This window comes from Vigna angularis, chromosome 3 (assembly GCF_016808095.1).
Source record: "Vigna angularis cultivar LongXiaoDou No.4 chromosome 3, ASM1680809v1, whole genome shotgun sequence".
In the NCBI taxonomy this organism is placed as follows: Eukaryota; Viridiplantae; Streptophyta; class Magnoliopsida; order Fabales; family Fabaceae; genus Vigna; species Vigna angularis.
In genome coordinates this window covers 3,439,377-3,453,451 of record NC_068972.1, presented here as the reverse complement: position 1 = coordinate 3,453,451, position 14,075 = coordinate 3,439,377, and the positions used below count along the sequence as shown (strand labels likewise).

Genomic DNA, 14,075 nt, shown 5'->3' with positions numbered 1-14,075 from the left:
ATTATGAATAATCTTTGCCCATTTGTTTTTCGTAAATCTTTTGTCTGATTATTTTTTTTCTCGTGTTTCTTTCATACAACGGTGATACTGACAAAAACTCGGGTGAGCAACGGCGAAATATAACAAATATTTCAGAAATAAATATAATGTATTTGGCAACCTATTTCTTGAAACAGAATTAATTATGATTATTTAATAGAAAAATTACCCTTGTATGAATCATGTTTAGAAACTTTTTTTTTAATTAGAGCATAAATAAATTCATTTTTATGCATAATATTAAAATGGTATATGATGATTGCAAGTGTACACTGTAAGAGTTGTTTTAGTATAATTTTGCATAAGAAATTAAAAAATAATAATTTAAGATATGTTGGGTTTTCGATTTAATCTAATTAAACATGTCCTATATATGTGATCTGTCCGAGTTAGTTTTAGATTTTTATGGAGGACGGTGTTGTGTTTAAATTAGATTGGTGAAAAATAATATTTTGGAAGGGGTGAGAAAAGTAAAAGCAAATTGGGTTGGTCTTTGATTTTTTTGAGCATGAGAATAGTTAACAATAAAATTAAAATATATAGAGAAGGGTTGTGTATAGGAAAACAGGGTGTGAAATAAGAATCTAAAACTTTTTTGTTGCGTTCCATCACTTAAACCATAGTCTTTTGTTGATATAGAAGATTCTAATCGAATAGTCAGTGCTTTGAATAGAAAATTCAACGCCAGTTTTATTGTTTTCTAAGTTATAAATCCTTTTGGCACATCAAAGTCAAATCACATGTTCCCCAGGCAACCATGAAATGATAAAGTATCAGTTTAAAGTCAGTTTATGACATGATCAACTAACAATATGTCAAAATGGTTTAATTTTAAATACTAAATAATTGTAATGTACAAATAAAAAAATCGTAACAGGTTAATCATAATTATTAACATTGTCAACATATTGAAAGTGAAATTTAATGATAATACGGTAGATAGACTTGTGAATTTGTTTTTCTTCAAGCAGTTTGATTTTAATTCATACTAGGTAAAACTAGAAAAATTTACAAGAACAAAAAGTCTTTTATTGAAAAAGTTTATTAAGGTTAAAATATTCATAAAAATTTGATAAATCATGCCAACTCATGAAATTTTTTTAGAAAAAATATTTATTTTGAATAAAAAATATATAATTAAATGAAAAAATATAATTATTTTTAATTTATCAAAAGATTATAAATAAACATTTTAATGAAATTAACATAAATTCGATAATTTTTTTAATAAACTTATATAAAAAATTATGTATAAAACTTTGAAATCATATTAAATATATATATATTTCTTTATTAGCTAAGCATATTTTTAAAATATTTAAAATAGTTATTTAATTTTATGAAGAATTCATCTAAAATTAAAATTAAATGAGATATTTTCTATTTGAAAGTTTAAGATAATAAATTTACTAAAAATAAGTTTATGGATTTTTTATTATATATTTTTTTAATGTATGACTTAAATTTTTACTTAAATTATACCAATTTTTTAATAATTCATATATATAATAAATATATATTTAATAATTATAAAAAAAATTATCGCAAATTTTATTAAAAAAAATTATATAATATTTTCATATTTTTTATTAGATTTCATGTTTTTTATGTAAAACTTTATCAACATATTGTTTTATTAAATGATATAATTTTTTTTCTGGTAAATTGATAAAATTAATAAATAAATTATAATTAATAACTATATTAAATTATATGTTATAGATTTTATTTAATAACATAATAAATATAATATAATAAAATTACACCATATTAAATTATTTAATAAAATATATAATTATATATATATATATAAATGAAATTATTTTTAAAATTAATTAAAATTTTATAATAGAGTTAAATTCACCAAAAACTTACTTTAATCACTAAAAAAAAGGTTTTAAGAGAATGATTTTTTTTTAATCTCACTTAAGAAAACCTCCTAAGAAAGAGATTTTAAGAAAACCTAAGACTGAATTAGGACTGACAGATGAAAAGAACAGTAATGATTTTCACCAATAGATTACCATTCACTACTTTCTTTTTTCTTGTAGTCAAAATCAAGAAAGAAAATAAAATGATTTTGTTGTTGTCATGAAAAAATAAAATAAAATAGTTTTGTCAAAAATGGGGACTATAATGGAAGAAATACAGGCACCGATTGCAAGATGATTCATTAGTTCAATTCAACACACTGAACCATGAACTCTCTATCACTCTTTGCCTTCCTCTGCGTAATTTCGGCGCACTCCATCACCATCTCTGCGAACTTCGCTGCGTATCCTCCCATCCCCGGCGTGAACGCCAAAGAAGGGTGCCCCCTCCGAGGCGGGGGCGGCGACGCTCTGACTCCTCTGCGGCGAGAAGTGTATGACAATGGGAAAATCTTCGACATCAGCCACAGGTACGCGCCTGAGTTGCCGGTTTGGGAATCGTCGGAGGGGCTCGGGCAAGACTTTCTGTGGCTTACAACTAGCATTAAGAATGGGTCGCGCGCTAACAACTCCGAATTCAAGCTCGGTGCTCACACCGGCACTCATGTGGACGCGCCCGGTCACTTTTACGACAATTACTATGACGCCGGCTTTGATGTTGACTCGCTCGACCTAAAACTTCTCAACGGTAGCGTATCGATCCTCTCTCTCCATGGAACTTTTATCATTTTTCAATTTCTTTAACTCAATTTCATATTCACAAAATTTAATAATTTTTTGCTTCATGTTATTGTATCGTTAATTTGCTGTTGTTCTCCTTTGGTTGGTTTCGTTTTTTAAATACTGTGTTTGTTGATTACCTATAAGTTTTAGACGCGGACAACTGATACAGTGCTTGTTCTGTTAATAGGTCTTGCACTTTTGGTTGATACTCCACGGGATAAAAACATAACGGGTAAATGTTACTAATGATTCATTTTGTTTTTTCTGCCTTTTGTTCTGTTTTTTTTTTTTTTGTTTTATTGAACTCCTGCATCCTGCGTTCTGTGTATTGAATGGGTGGGATATTCTTTTTTTCTTATTAACTCGCAATTTGTTGTACACACGAAATCTTGTTTTTATAAACTTTTTCATAAACATCTGTGGGCGCCAAATATAAACTAGTAAAACAACAAACATTGAAATTTTTTCATGCTGAAATAAACTTATGCACCTTAGTTCCTGGAGAAGCTAGATGAAAAAGCTTTTATAAATTTTACACGCATAAGTTTTTTGCTCAGTTCATTCATCTTCTTTTTTTATTCTTATAAATATTTGTGAAGAAGTCTATTCAAACAAAGTCTTAACGCCAGACCTTCCTACACAGTAAATTTGTTGGAAAGTTGTACTTTTCTTAGCCTTGCTATTCTAAAGCCTGAAGTCGGGTTAGCCTGAAGTCATACTGTTTTTTGAGTTTTTATTTATTTATTTATTTTGAATACCTGTTATGAAATGCAAGCTTGTTCTTGTCATCAATTGTGACGTTTAATTGAAGCATTACAAAATTTCTCCTTTTTCTAGCTGAGGTTATGAAGTCCTTGAATATCCCTAAAGGTGTGCGTCGTGTGCTTTTCAGAACTTCAAATACCGACAGGTGAGTTCTACATGTTTCATGACTACTGCGAGAGGATTTTCTTTTTGTTAATTTAATGAAGTTTCTTCAGACTTGCTTTTTAAAGTGTTTCTCTGACGCGGCTTCATAGCTGTCGCATATACATGAAATACCGTGCTTTGTGCGTCGTTTTTTTATAGATTATTGCAATATTTATGTTGGAAATTACCTCTGTGATTTTAACTTGCAATGTTATGGAAAACGAGTTCTAATTTAATCCTGAAGTTACATTGTCGCTGATAGTTTTGAAAATGGAGGGAACAACAATTTTATTTTACAAGTTGCACTGCAATCATTTACGACTTCAGTCTTTTGGTACCTTTTTCATGTTCAAATTCAATTTTGGGTTGCTCCTTTATCGTCATTGTTGGATGGCCCTGGATCTAATATGTTAACCTGTACACAGGTATTTCCTTAATTGTAGTTTCCTTCAATTTATGTGTATGGTCTGTTATGAATAGGGTATTAGTATTTAGAGAATGGAGAGGAAGTGGCCGGTAGCTGGAAGTAATAAGAATGGTTAATTACCTATGATGCATAATGATTTATTGACCTAATGGGAATTTGAAAAACTGTAAAGTGAAAACGGATTTCATGGCTATTTATGTTAAAAGAATATTTGTAAGTTACTATGAACTGTAAATAAGAATTACGAAAGAACACCATTTTAACAGCTTTTGTATGGTTTTTATGGAGGACTATGGAGGAAATGCAAGGCATGAGAAGGTTTTTAATAATATGATTATAATAAAAAGGTTTATAGTGCCTGCCTTCCCCTTCCCTATACCCAAACACATTTAAGTTTTTTTTTTGTTTATTTGATCATGTATCTTAATCTTATTGATTAATAAATAATGTAATTTTAGCCTGCAATTTTAACATTTTGCTTAAACTATATACTGATTTGTAGCTCTTAATTAGAAACTACATGAGTTAATCACTGCTGAATTGTTAGGCGACTCATGTTTAAGAAAGAATTTGATACAAGCTATGTGGGATTCAAGGAGGATGGTGCAAAATGGCTAATACAGAACACTGACATCAAACTTGTAGGTGAGATATTGATGACTTCTTAAGATTTAGGCTACTTATTTCCTGCCTAAAGCATTTCCTCTGACTCTTGCTCCACTCATGACTGGTCCCAAGTCTGCATTTTTATTTTCCTCTTATAAATCAATATTCTAATTGCTTCTAATAAAGTGGAGTCATTTAGTTATATAGGTTTCCTTGTCACATTTTTTTAACTTACTTTTTGTTCTAGTCATTTCATTTGTCTGGACTATATCTTACTTTTTGTCAACTCAGATAACGTCCTTTTTAAGCATACATTTTATCTTTTTACTGTCTTTACGAGTGCATGGTAGTTATTAGTATTTATTTGCAATTTAGGAATGAATCAAGATGAGTTGATGTCACTCTATTCCATTCTTTGTGGTTATGAATTAATAAATAGCTGAAGACGCCCAAGGTTCAAAGTGCATGTGATTATTTTGTATTTGTCATCACTCACTTCTTTAAATTTCACATGTGAACTTTTTATTCGATCAGGTTTTTTCATGAGACCAATCTATTATAAATTCATTGCGCTTAATTGGTTAGTTCAGCTGTCAGTGTACTTGTATTCCTCATATCAAGCTAGTGACAGAAAACATTCTTTGTTGTGGTATCATCACTTTGTCCATAACTTGGCCAACAAAGAGCCCTTTTTTTCATAGAGAAGTTATTTCTTTCTGATCTATTCAACTTGTGAATTACCTTGAACTGTATTATTCATTGAGGTTACATTATGTACATAACCGGTTTTTGTCCTACTGAACTAAATATTGGATCTGGTTGGTTTGAGAAAACATTTTCTGTTTTCATTTTTAGAAGACGCCACCTTATTTTTCACTGTATTCATATTTACAAAAGTTATATCAAAACCACTGAAAACAACTTATTTTATTTATATTTTCTGTTTTCGTATTCCTATACAGACTGACCAGTAAAAAAAAATAAAAATCACGGTTAAATTTGATAATGGCAGCACATCTTTTCTTCATTATCTTGCTCTCTCTCTCTCTCTCTCTCTCTCTCTCTCTATATATATATATATATATATATATATATATATATATATATATATCTCCCTGCCCTTATTTCAGGATATAAAAATTGCAAATTGGCATGCACTTTTGAAATCCATTACATATTTTTGAATTCAATGGGAATATCTTGGATAAGGGAACAACTTCAGTGTTTGTTCCAATTTATAGTAGTTATATGCCTTTTTTTTTTCTTGTGAAAGTTGTTACTGCACAATTCAATTCCCTTTTTATGCAAATGGCAGGAATTGATTACTTATCTGCTGCTGCTTATGATCACTCGGTTCAATCTCATCTTGCTTTTCTGGAAAGCAGGGTAAGAAATTCTCCGCCTTATGGTTGAAATTTATGCGCTTATTACTCCTTATTAATAACAAGCTACTTATTCTCCTCACTATCGTGTTGAAAAACTAGAAAACTACAAATAAGATCTAGACTCTAAATATGTTGATTAGTGCCTGACATTGGGATCATTTTCCTCGTTAAATTTTTGTACTTGTTTTGGTAACGGTGTGTTGGATTGGATGTCTAAACTCTGATTTTGATACTCTTGGTGTCAGTGAATCTCACTTAGATTTAGTTTTTTCCAGCAAGTTTATGGCAATATTAATTTATCTGCATCATTTGATGACTTATTCAGGGAAAATAACTATTTCTATTGGATTGCTTCTTTAATTGTATTTCTCAAATTAGTGTACCTTTTATTTCTAACTAGATTTTTCGATTCTGTATAAACTTTAAGAATCACTTGATCACTATCACTACTGCTAAATTCTTCTACTCATTATTCTTAGTATAAATTTAAAGCTGGTCGGGTTTATCACTCTAGCGGAGAACTTTTAGTTTCCACTGCTTAATCTGTCCTTTCTGTTAATCCATAATGGTTACTTTAGCTGATTCATCTTTACATAATGTTCCAGCTTTACGTTATCCAATTTTATGGTGCATTAGCATTCATATCTTTGAGGCTCTTACCTCTAGATAAAAATCTTTAGTTTATTTGGAAAGATATTTGTAGCTTAATATGTGGAAGATGCAGTTGTGTAAACAAAAGAAATTGTTAGGATGTGTCTTGACTTCCTTCTTTGAAAGAAAAGTTAAAAATTGTGTGATTTGTGACTTGGATTAGAGCAAGCATAAGCAATACACTGACAAATTTCAAATGCATCAGGAGATCATTCTCGTGGAAGGCCTGAAACTTGATGATGTCCCAGCAGGAGTATATTCACTCAGTTGCTTGCCTCTTAGATTGGTTCACTCTGAGGCATCACCAATACGATGCATTCTGATCACATGATGGGGTTCATGCAAGTTTGTGGTCAAACCTGGTTTTCAATTGCACGGTATTATTATATTACGAGAATGTGCCATATTTTCCATATTGTTTCTGTGCATTATCCTTATCCTTATTGTTTTGTCAAGATGCTGATGCTGAAGGGTGAAGCTGACGCAACCTAGCCCGAATACACTTAGGTCCACAAAAAGCAGTTCGATGATAGTAGTACGTTGAATTGTCTAGTTTTTACTACGTCAATTATTGTGATTAAACTTGGGTTGCGGACTGTAATAATAAACTTATGTTTTTAATATTTACCTAGGTTCCTTAAAATAAACTTATGCGTTTCACAAACTCCATTCTCGATCTATTTTGCTTCTCTTAAACAATTTTCAAATTACACTATTATCAAGCAAACGTTTTTTTCTTGTTCTCTCAAAAACAGTTTTTCTTGACCATTTTTAGAAACTAAAATAAAACAAATCAAACATGTTTTTTATTCTTTTTCTTTTCATTTCTTTGTAATGTAAAACTTCTCTTTTTCTAAAAATGTTGTGGTTAAACATCATTAAAAATCTTTAAAATGGAAAAATTAACTCAAGAAGAATGTTAACAAGTGATCCTAATGGTTAAGGAATTATATCAAAACTTTTTTTTTAAGTTTACGTTGATTAGAAATAAAATTAATTTAAAATATATATATTAATGTTACAAGCTAATCTGATAAAAAATATTTATATTTAAAATTAACATAAAAACTATCAAAACTATAAATTAAATCTATATGTTAAATTCAATTTATTTAAAGCATCAACCAATTTTAAATTTATAAAAAAAATGTAGACTTCATGTATTTAATATAAATTATTATATTTAAATCTCAAATTATTAAAATTTAATATACATTAATTGTGTAATTCTCTTTAATTCCTTTAAGAATTTTTAACTTTTTATTGACACGAATTATTTTTATCACACTAATTGGAGTATATATTACATTATCATTTAATCATTGATTCTAAAATTATAACTTTTGTAATTATTATTTTAAAATTTTTCGTTACACTTTACACCAAACATATATAAAAAATAAAGTAATTTATTTTTATGGTGAAATATCTTTAAATTATATGCATCTCTTACTTTTTTTCGTCTCTAAACTTTAACGTATATAAATATGAGAGGTTTTTGGTTGAGGATTTTTTTTTATTATTGAAATTGAGAGAAAATATTTCTCACGTTTGATTTACCTTTAAAATACAATATTTAGAAAATACGATTTGGATGAAATGATTTTTAGCCAAATTTTCTACAGAAGTATTTGCTCAAAAATAAGCAAGAAACTATCTTTCCTGAAAAAATGAAAAAAATTACTATAAAATTATTACTTTATTAAATTATAATCCTTTAATGTGGTAATTGACTAAACATGTATTTTCAGGAGTATATATTACCAAGTAAACAAAATTTAGTCATGCAATTATAATTATTAGGATTCATAATTCCGAGATATCATGATTTTAACGAGTATAAAGTATTTTTTCCCTCTACAAAACTTCCTCTATAAGTTTCTCTCCCAAAGTAAAAAGAAAAAAAAATGAAATATTCTTATTACACTGTTTTTTAATAATAAATTATACATACAGTAAAGGAAAAATAATTCTTTTTGTGCAATAATAACTAATTTAAAAATAATATTTAAACGATTTTCCATCTATCAATAAAATACAAGCTCTTCCCTCTGAAAGTAAAATCTGTGGAAGAAAAAAAATCTCATAGAAGTTAAAGAGGATAGGACATGAACTGATACTGTTGGCGTGACTGTATCTTTATGGCCACATTGAGAACAAATCTGACGATGAAGTGTGTAGCCTTGCTCTCAGTGGTTGCGTGCGCCTTCACGGTGGCGATTTGGGCGGCGAACGGTGATGACATCTTGGTCCCACCGCGCCGGGAAGTTTACGGCAATGGCCGAATATTCGATATCAGTCACCAGTACCACCCCGAGATGCCGGAATTTGAATCGAAGGACGGCATAGGGCAGTTCCTGTGGCTTCCGAAGAGCATGAAGAACGGCTCCATCGCTAACAACTCCGAAATGAAGCTCCCAACCCACACCGGCACGCACGTCGACGCTCCCGGTCATGTCTTCGACCACTACTTCGACGCTGGCTTCGACGTCGACACGCTCGACTTGGACATCCTCAACGGTCACTTTTCTTTTATCATTCTTTCTTTTTCGTATTCTTTTGTTTGATCACATATAATCAAAGAAGTGTCACGTTATCATGACTGGATTGGTTGTGGAGTCTAAGAGTGAAATGGAATGGATTCAAATATAATAGAATGAGATGAATAAGAATGGATTGGAATAAAACTTGTTATCATTCTACTCTTTGGATATCCTATAACGAAGGAAATATTTTATTACACTCTTTTCCTTAACCCAGCACTTTAGACCAAATACTCTTTTTAAGGACAAAATTGTGAGGTTTCTGGTTCCAAATGGACAATACCTGAAATGTGTAGATCCTAATTGTGCAATAGACTTAAGTTTAGAATACATGTAATATTCTTACCATCATTTTGTCTAAATGCATTGTTTGTGTGCAGGACCTGCTCTATTAGTAGATGTTCCACGAGATAGTAATATAACTGGTATTCATTTTTTTTTCTTCATGTGGCGTATGAGGATTGGACGACATTGGCAAATTTATGGTTTTAGAATTATTTTTGCTCCTGTAATGCTATTATCCAATGGAAATGTGTTGTCCTTTTTCAGCTGAAGTTATGAAGTCGTTACATATTCCAAGAGGTGTAATACGCGTTCTCTTCCGAACTTTAAATACAGACAGGTAACGTCTAAAGACTAAGCAAGTATTACAATGATTTGTTAACACTTGGCTATTCAAAAGTGCTGCTATGGTGGTACTTAAAGATTATTGGATTTGAGGAAACAACTTTGAAATATAACTAGTGGTGTTCTTGGAGTTATGTTATGTGTTTACCTCAAATATGTTTTCGAAGTCTGTGTAACTTTAAATTTTCGTTTGAGGGAACTTATTATTTTATATACTTCCTCAGTATAATAATAGTTTTTTTTAATGCTTTGACAACAATTTGTTATCTTTTTTTTTTAATTTCTGTATGAGGGAGACTTGAGTGCAGCTATTTATATTTTTATTTGTTGTACTTGTGTCAATGACTATATTCTCCATGATTAAAAAAGTAGAGGTGGATAATAAACAAAAGAAATATTTAACTATGATTTACATGTTTGCATAAGATTTGTCCAAGCTATGTTATCTTTTTCACAATTTTTGAATTTCATTGCTCATTTGAAATCAAATGTTGAACTAAGCATTTTGAATTATTAGGCGGCTTATGTTTCAGAAGGAATTTGACCCAAGCTATGTAGGATTCGCAGTGGATGGAGCAAAATGGCTTGTGGAGAACACTGATATCAAACTTGTAGGTAGGTATATGGGCGGTTTTACTTTTTTAATATTTTGCTGCAATTTCCCATGGTCATTTTTCCTGTCATTTGTCTCAGGCCTAATAGCTGGGTCTAGTTTTGTACATGTTATGTTTGTAATCGATAAGTACGACGAAGTATTCTTACTTTCCTTTGTTTGTCTTTTCTTGTCATCTCTGAAAAATCCAAACCCACTTCTGGATTGCTAACTGTGATTCACTGTTTTTTTTTTCATTGCATGTTTTTAGCTAAGCATATCTCCCCCAACCTTTCTTTCTTGTTCAACTCTTCCGCATTTTTTCCCTACTCAATTATGTTGCCTGACATTTATTTTCTGTGGTGTAATGCAGGAATTGATTACCTATCTGTTGCTTCTTATGATTACTTGATTCCATCTCACCTTGTTTTTTTAAAAGATCGGGTAAGAAAAATTTCCTTTTGTGGCGAGAGTTTGTGTTTATTATGTTTCAACATTGTTTACTAATTATACCCTGCCCTTTTTGAATGAGAGTGAATCTTATCTTGGGGATTATAGGGTCAAAGTACCACTAAGTATTTTTCTATCTCTGTATTTGTTTGTTGTGGCTGAAGTGGAATCTTTGACTTTTATTACTTGTGATTAACTATGAACATCATTTAGTCTTTCTACCCCTATTAGTATATCATAATACCAGTTAATCTTTCTCTCTATGTTATAGCTATAATGTGCACTTGTCAAATTGTTAACTGGCAAGTATTTGGCTTTGAAATCTGACCTCTTAAAGATTGTTGGAAGTTTGAGTCATCAGTGTTGATATTCTCTTTGCTGTAATTTTATCAATACGTATAATAAAAATTTCAAAGATAGTGCCACATGGAAATTTATCAGGGCTTTGTTTCATTCTAAAACTAATAATTACCTTACTGTAATTTTACTGCAAAACTAATGATTTATTTGGATGACTTTCTAGACTCTTTCCAGGTAATGTTTTAGTTAGTTTAAAACTTATCAGGCTTATTTGCATTCTGACTCTAATATTTGGATATACCAGTATAGGTTCCTGGAAAAGGACATCCTAATAAGTATAGTTTTACATAGTACATGTCGATGAGGGCTCTAAACAGTTACTTAAGTCGTCTTTAATTTTGAAGCATTTTATAGCAGCTAACTCATAGTATCTTTAGTATTTTATCGATGTAACATCTTAGCTTGTTCAATGTCTCCATCCGTGTCAGTCCCAATTTGAAATTTGATTTGAAGTACGCCCATGTTAAAATATTTTACTATTTAGTTTGAAAGATAGTTGCCAACAAGTCAGTAAAAATGTATTTTGACATGGGACTGGTAGTTGTGTCTTCAGATTCCTCTGTAGGAACCAGATTGTATATGTTTCATTTGTTGCTTTCATATGAAATAGAATCAATGTTAACAGGTCCTAACAACTGAATATGCTTCAGGAAGTCATTCTCGTTGAGGGCTTGAAGCTTGATGATGTTCCTGCAGGATTTTATTCAGTCCATTGCTTACCTCTTAGGTTGTCTGGTGCCGAGGGATCACCAATTCGGTGCATTCTGATTAAGAATTAAGGTACGTGTGAGAGAATGGGATGTACAAACTTTGGTTTGCATCTTTATTTCATTAGGGGAGAGGGGTTTGAAAAGGGCATCTAATAACTATTGCTTGCTCTCTGGGTTTTGATTGAATTCTCACAACAATGATATATAGATAACTTCATAATACAAACACCAATTTGACACTTTTTATTTCTCTTAATCCTTTTCTTCTTATCACCTCATTCACTTATTAAATTTACATTTCTTTCTCTTATATTTTTTTTCTTTCTAGGTGTCAAATAGTGTTTGGGTGTTCTATTATATATTTTTTTTCTTGTACACAAAAAATTGAATATTCAGAGAATAAATAGCAAATAGAGCATGTTGAAATTGCTGCAGGAAACAGTGTTGTCTCAAGTGCAGGGGGAGGTGCAAATCATCATGGGTTTATCATGTGAAATGTGAGACGGATGCAACAATCTTAGCGTTATGTTGAATTTGGTGTTCTTTTGTCTGTTAGGCTGGAACTGATAAATTCACAGTGGTGCGGTTATGGAGCAAGATAGTAATGTCCGTGTTGTACATCGAGTTTTGTGGCTTAGGTTCACAGTTACTAGATACACGCATAAGACGTTATATTTAGATAATAGCATTATGCTTAAAATGGTTTTCTCTTGTCCCGTATGTTGGAACAGAATAAATTGGCACAGTGGTGTGCATCTTTATACAGCAAGATGGTATCAATAATATTTTTGAACTCTAGGGACTAATGTATACATTTGTAACCATGGACAAGTACTGCAATTTGACAGATCTTTTTGAAAAAGAAAAGAAAAGATCATTTAGGCAGAGCAATACTTGGTCTCAGATTGTTATTGGCAATGGCTGTTTGTGGCTCAAATTCAAGTAAAGGCTACTGTATGTTGATGATGAACTCATATATTTGGCTAGAGCAGGGTATCCACTCGATTGAAAGCATGTTGCTGGAATTGGTCCATAGCCAGATTATGTTCACCGTGATACTTATTGTTGCAGGATTCAACTACCATGGCTACCTATGCGTAATTCATATCAATTAATTCCCACCCCCATCATCTCTCAGATGTTTCTGTTAGAGTTAATGTTATTTCGGACAAACGATGTTTTTTTCCTTGGGTATTCCTTCCTACACCCTATCAAATTTCTTCCCACACCCTGTCACTTCTGGAAAACAATCACTCCTCCCTGTCATACGGAAAAAAAAATTCCGATAGCTTTTCGATGGGGTGAGGCAGAAATTTGATAGGGTGTAGGAAGCAATACCCTTTTTTTCTTTTATGATTTGGGTTTGATCTACTGTTGTACATCTAGTGTTTTTCCTTTTTTTGAAGCTGATCACTCCGCGATAGTGAGATGAAACATTGAGCCCAATGATTCTAAAAAACTGTTTTTATTTCTCTACAGAAGATTCTGCAATTATGGCCTCCTATGAATTTACAGGAGATTTTGTATAGATTGATGTGGAGAGTAGCAACATAACCAAGATCTCTCAAGATTTGAACAAATGGATGTTAAAAGTAATAGATGAAAAGAAAAGAAAAAATAGATTGAATTCTAAGTTCTGACAAAGCCTTAGTCAAATAGAGGAAGGATCACTTGATGTTAGTAATTCATTCTAGCTGTGATTCAGGATGCTGTGCCTACTGTTCAGGATTAGCTTGTGTTTTCCTATCTCACTGCAGTCACCTTAGGTGTCATCATTTCTCAATCTTGAAAACTTGACATTCCATGTGGGAAGCTAGAATTGAACAAAAAATTCTGTCACACTTCAGCTTATACAGAAAAGGTTGACGTTATATCATCAACAATTCTCAAGTTACAAAATCAGAAATTAAGCATAAGGTGCAAATTAACAACTCGAAATATAAAAGAAAGCGGACCTAACTCTTGATATTATCATCTTCATATGATTTTCACATTCATCATGGTCAAGTTGTCTATGTAAAAATCTTTGATGTCAAATAAACTATGTATAAACAATCTAATCATTATCAGGTGAAAGATCCTGGTTATACTCTAAAGTAATCTACCATATTACAGCAATGTT

General features: G+C 31.1%; 2 protein-coding genes across 4 annotated transcripts; both read left to right on the top strand.

The window, feature by feature from the left end:
• Positions 1-2,168: 2,168 nt before the first annotated feature.
• LOC108322040 (cyclase-like protein 2) lies at positions 2,169-7,335 on the top strand. The gene is made up of 7 exons (XM_017553986.2): positions 2,169-2,658; positions 2,881-2,925; positions 3,531-3,603; positions 4,577-4,674; positions 5,951-6,021; positions 6,877-7,048; positions 7,128-7,335. The coding sequence occupies exons 1-6, from the start codon at positions 2,238-2,240 to the stop codon at positions 7,000-7,002; spliced, it is 834 nt and encodes a 277-aa protein (XP_017409475.1). The 5' UTR covers positions 2,169-2,237; the 3' UTR covers positions 7,003-7,048; positions 7,128-7,335.
• Positions 7,336-8,727: 1,392 nt separating this feature from the next.
• Positions 8,728-12,844, top strand: LOC108322043 (cyclase-like protein 2). 3 transcript variants are annotated; one of them, XM_017553991.2, is made up of 7 exons: positions 8,728-9,191; positions 9,595-9,639; positions 9,764-9,836; positions 10,359-10,456; positions 10,807-10,877; positions 11,894-12,023; positions 12,510-12,844. In XM_017553991.2, the coding sequence occupies exons 1-6, from the start codon at positions 8,813-8,815 to the stop codon at positions 12,020-12,022; spliced, it is 795 nt and encodes a 264-aa protein (XP_017409480.2). In that variant the 5' UTR covers positions 8,728-8,812; the 3' UTR covers position 12,023; positions 12,510-12,844. The 3 variants fall into 3 exon arrangements, with proteins under 3 accessions (XP_017409480.2, XP_017409479.2, XP_017409481.2); XM_017553990.2 differs by having other exon boundaries at positions 12,389-12,844; XM_017553992.2 differs by lacking the exon at positions 9,595-9,639 and having other exon boundaries at positions 12,389-12,844.
• Positions 12,845-14,075: the final 1,231 nt, after the last annotated feature.

Coding starts and splice junctions, on each gene's coding strand:
- LOC108322040 (XM_017553986.2), top strand. CDS start 2,238: ATGAACTCTCTATCACTCTTTGCCTTCCTCTGCGTAATTTCGGCGCAC. Junction 2,659..2,880: donor CGACCTAAAACTTCTCAACG/GTAGCGTATCGA, acceptor TTCTGTTAATAG/GTCTTGCACTTTTGGTTGAT. Junction 2,926..3,530: donor ACGGGATAAAAACATAACGG/GTAAATGTTACT, acceptor TCCTTTTTCTAG/CTGAGGTTATGAAGTCCTTG.
- LOC108322043 (XM_017553991.2), top strand. CDS start 8,813: ATGGCCACATTGAGAACAAATCTGACGATGAAGTGTGTAGCCTTGCTC. Junction 10,457..10,806: donor CACTGATATCAAACTTGTAG/GTAGGTATATGG, acceptor GGTGTAATGCAG/GAATTGATTACCTATCTGTT. Junction 10,878..11,893: donor TTGTTTTTTTAAAAGATCGG/GTAAGAAAAATT, acceptor AATATGCTTCAG/GAAGTCATTCTCGTTGAGGG.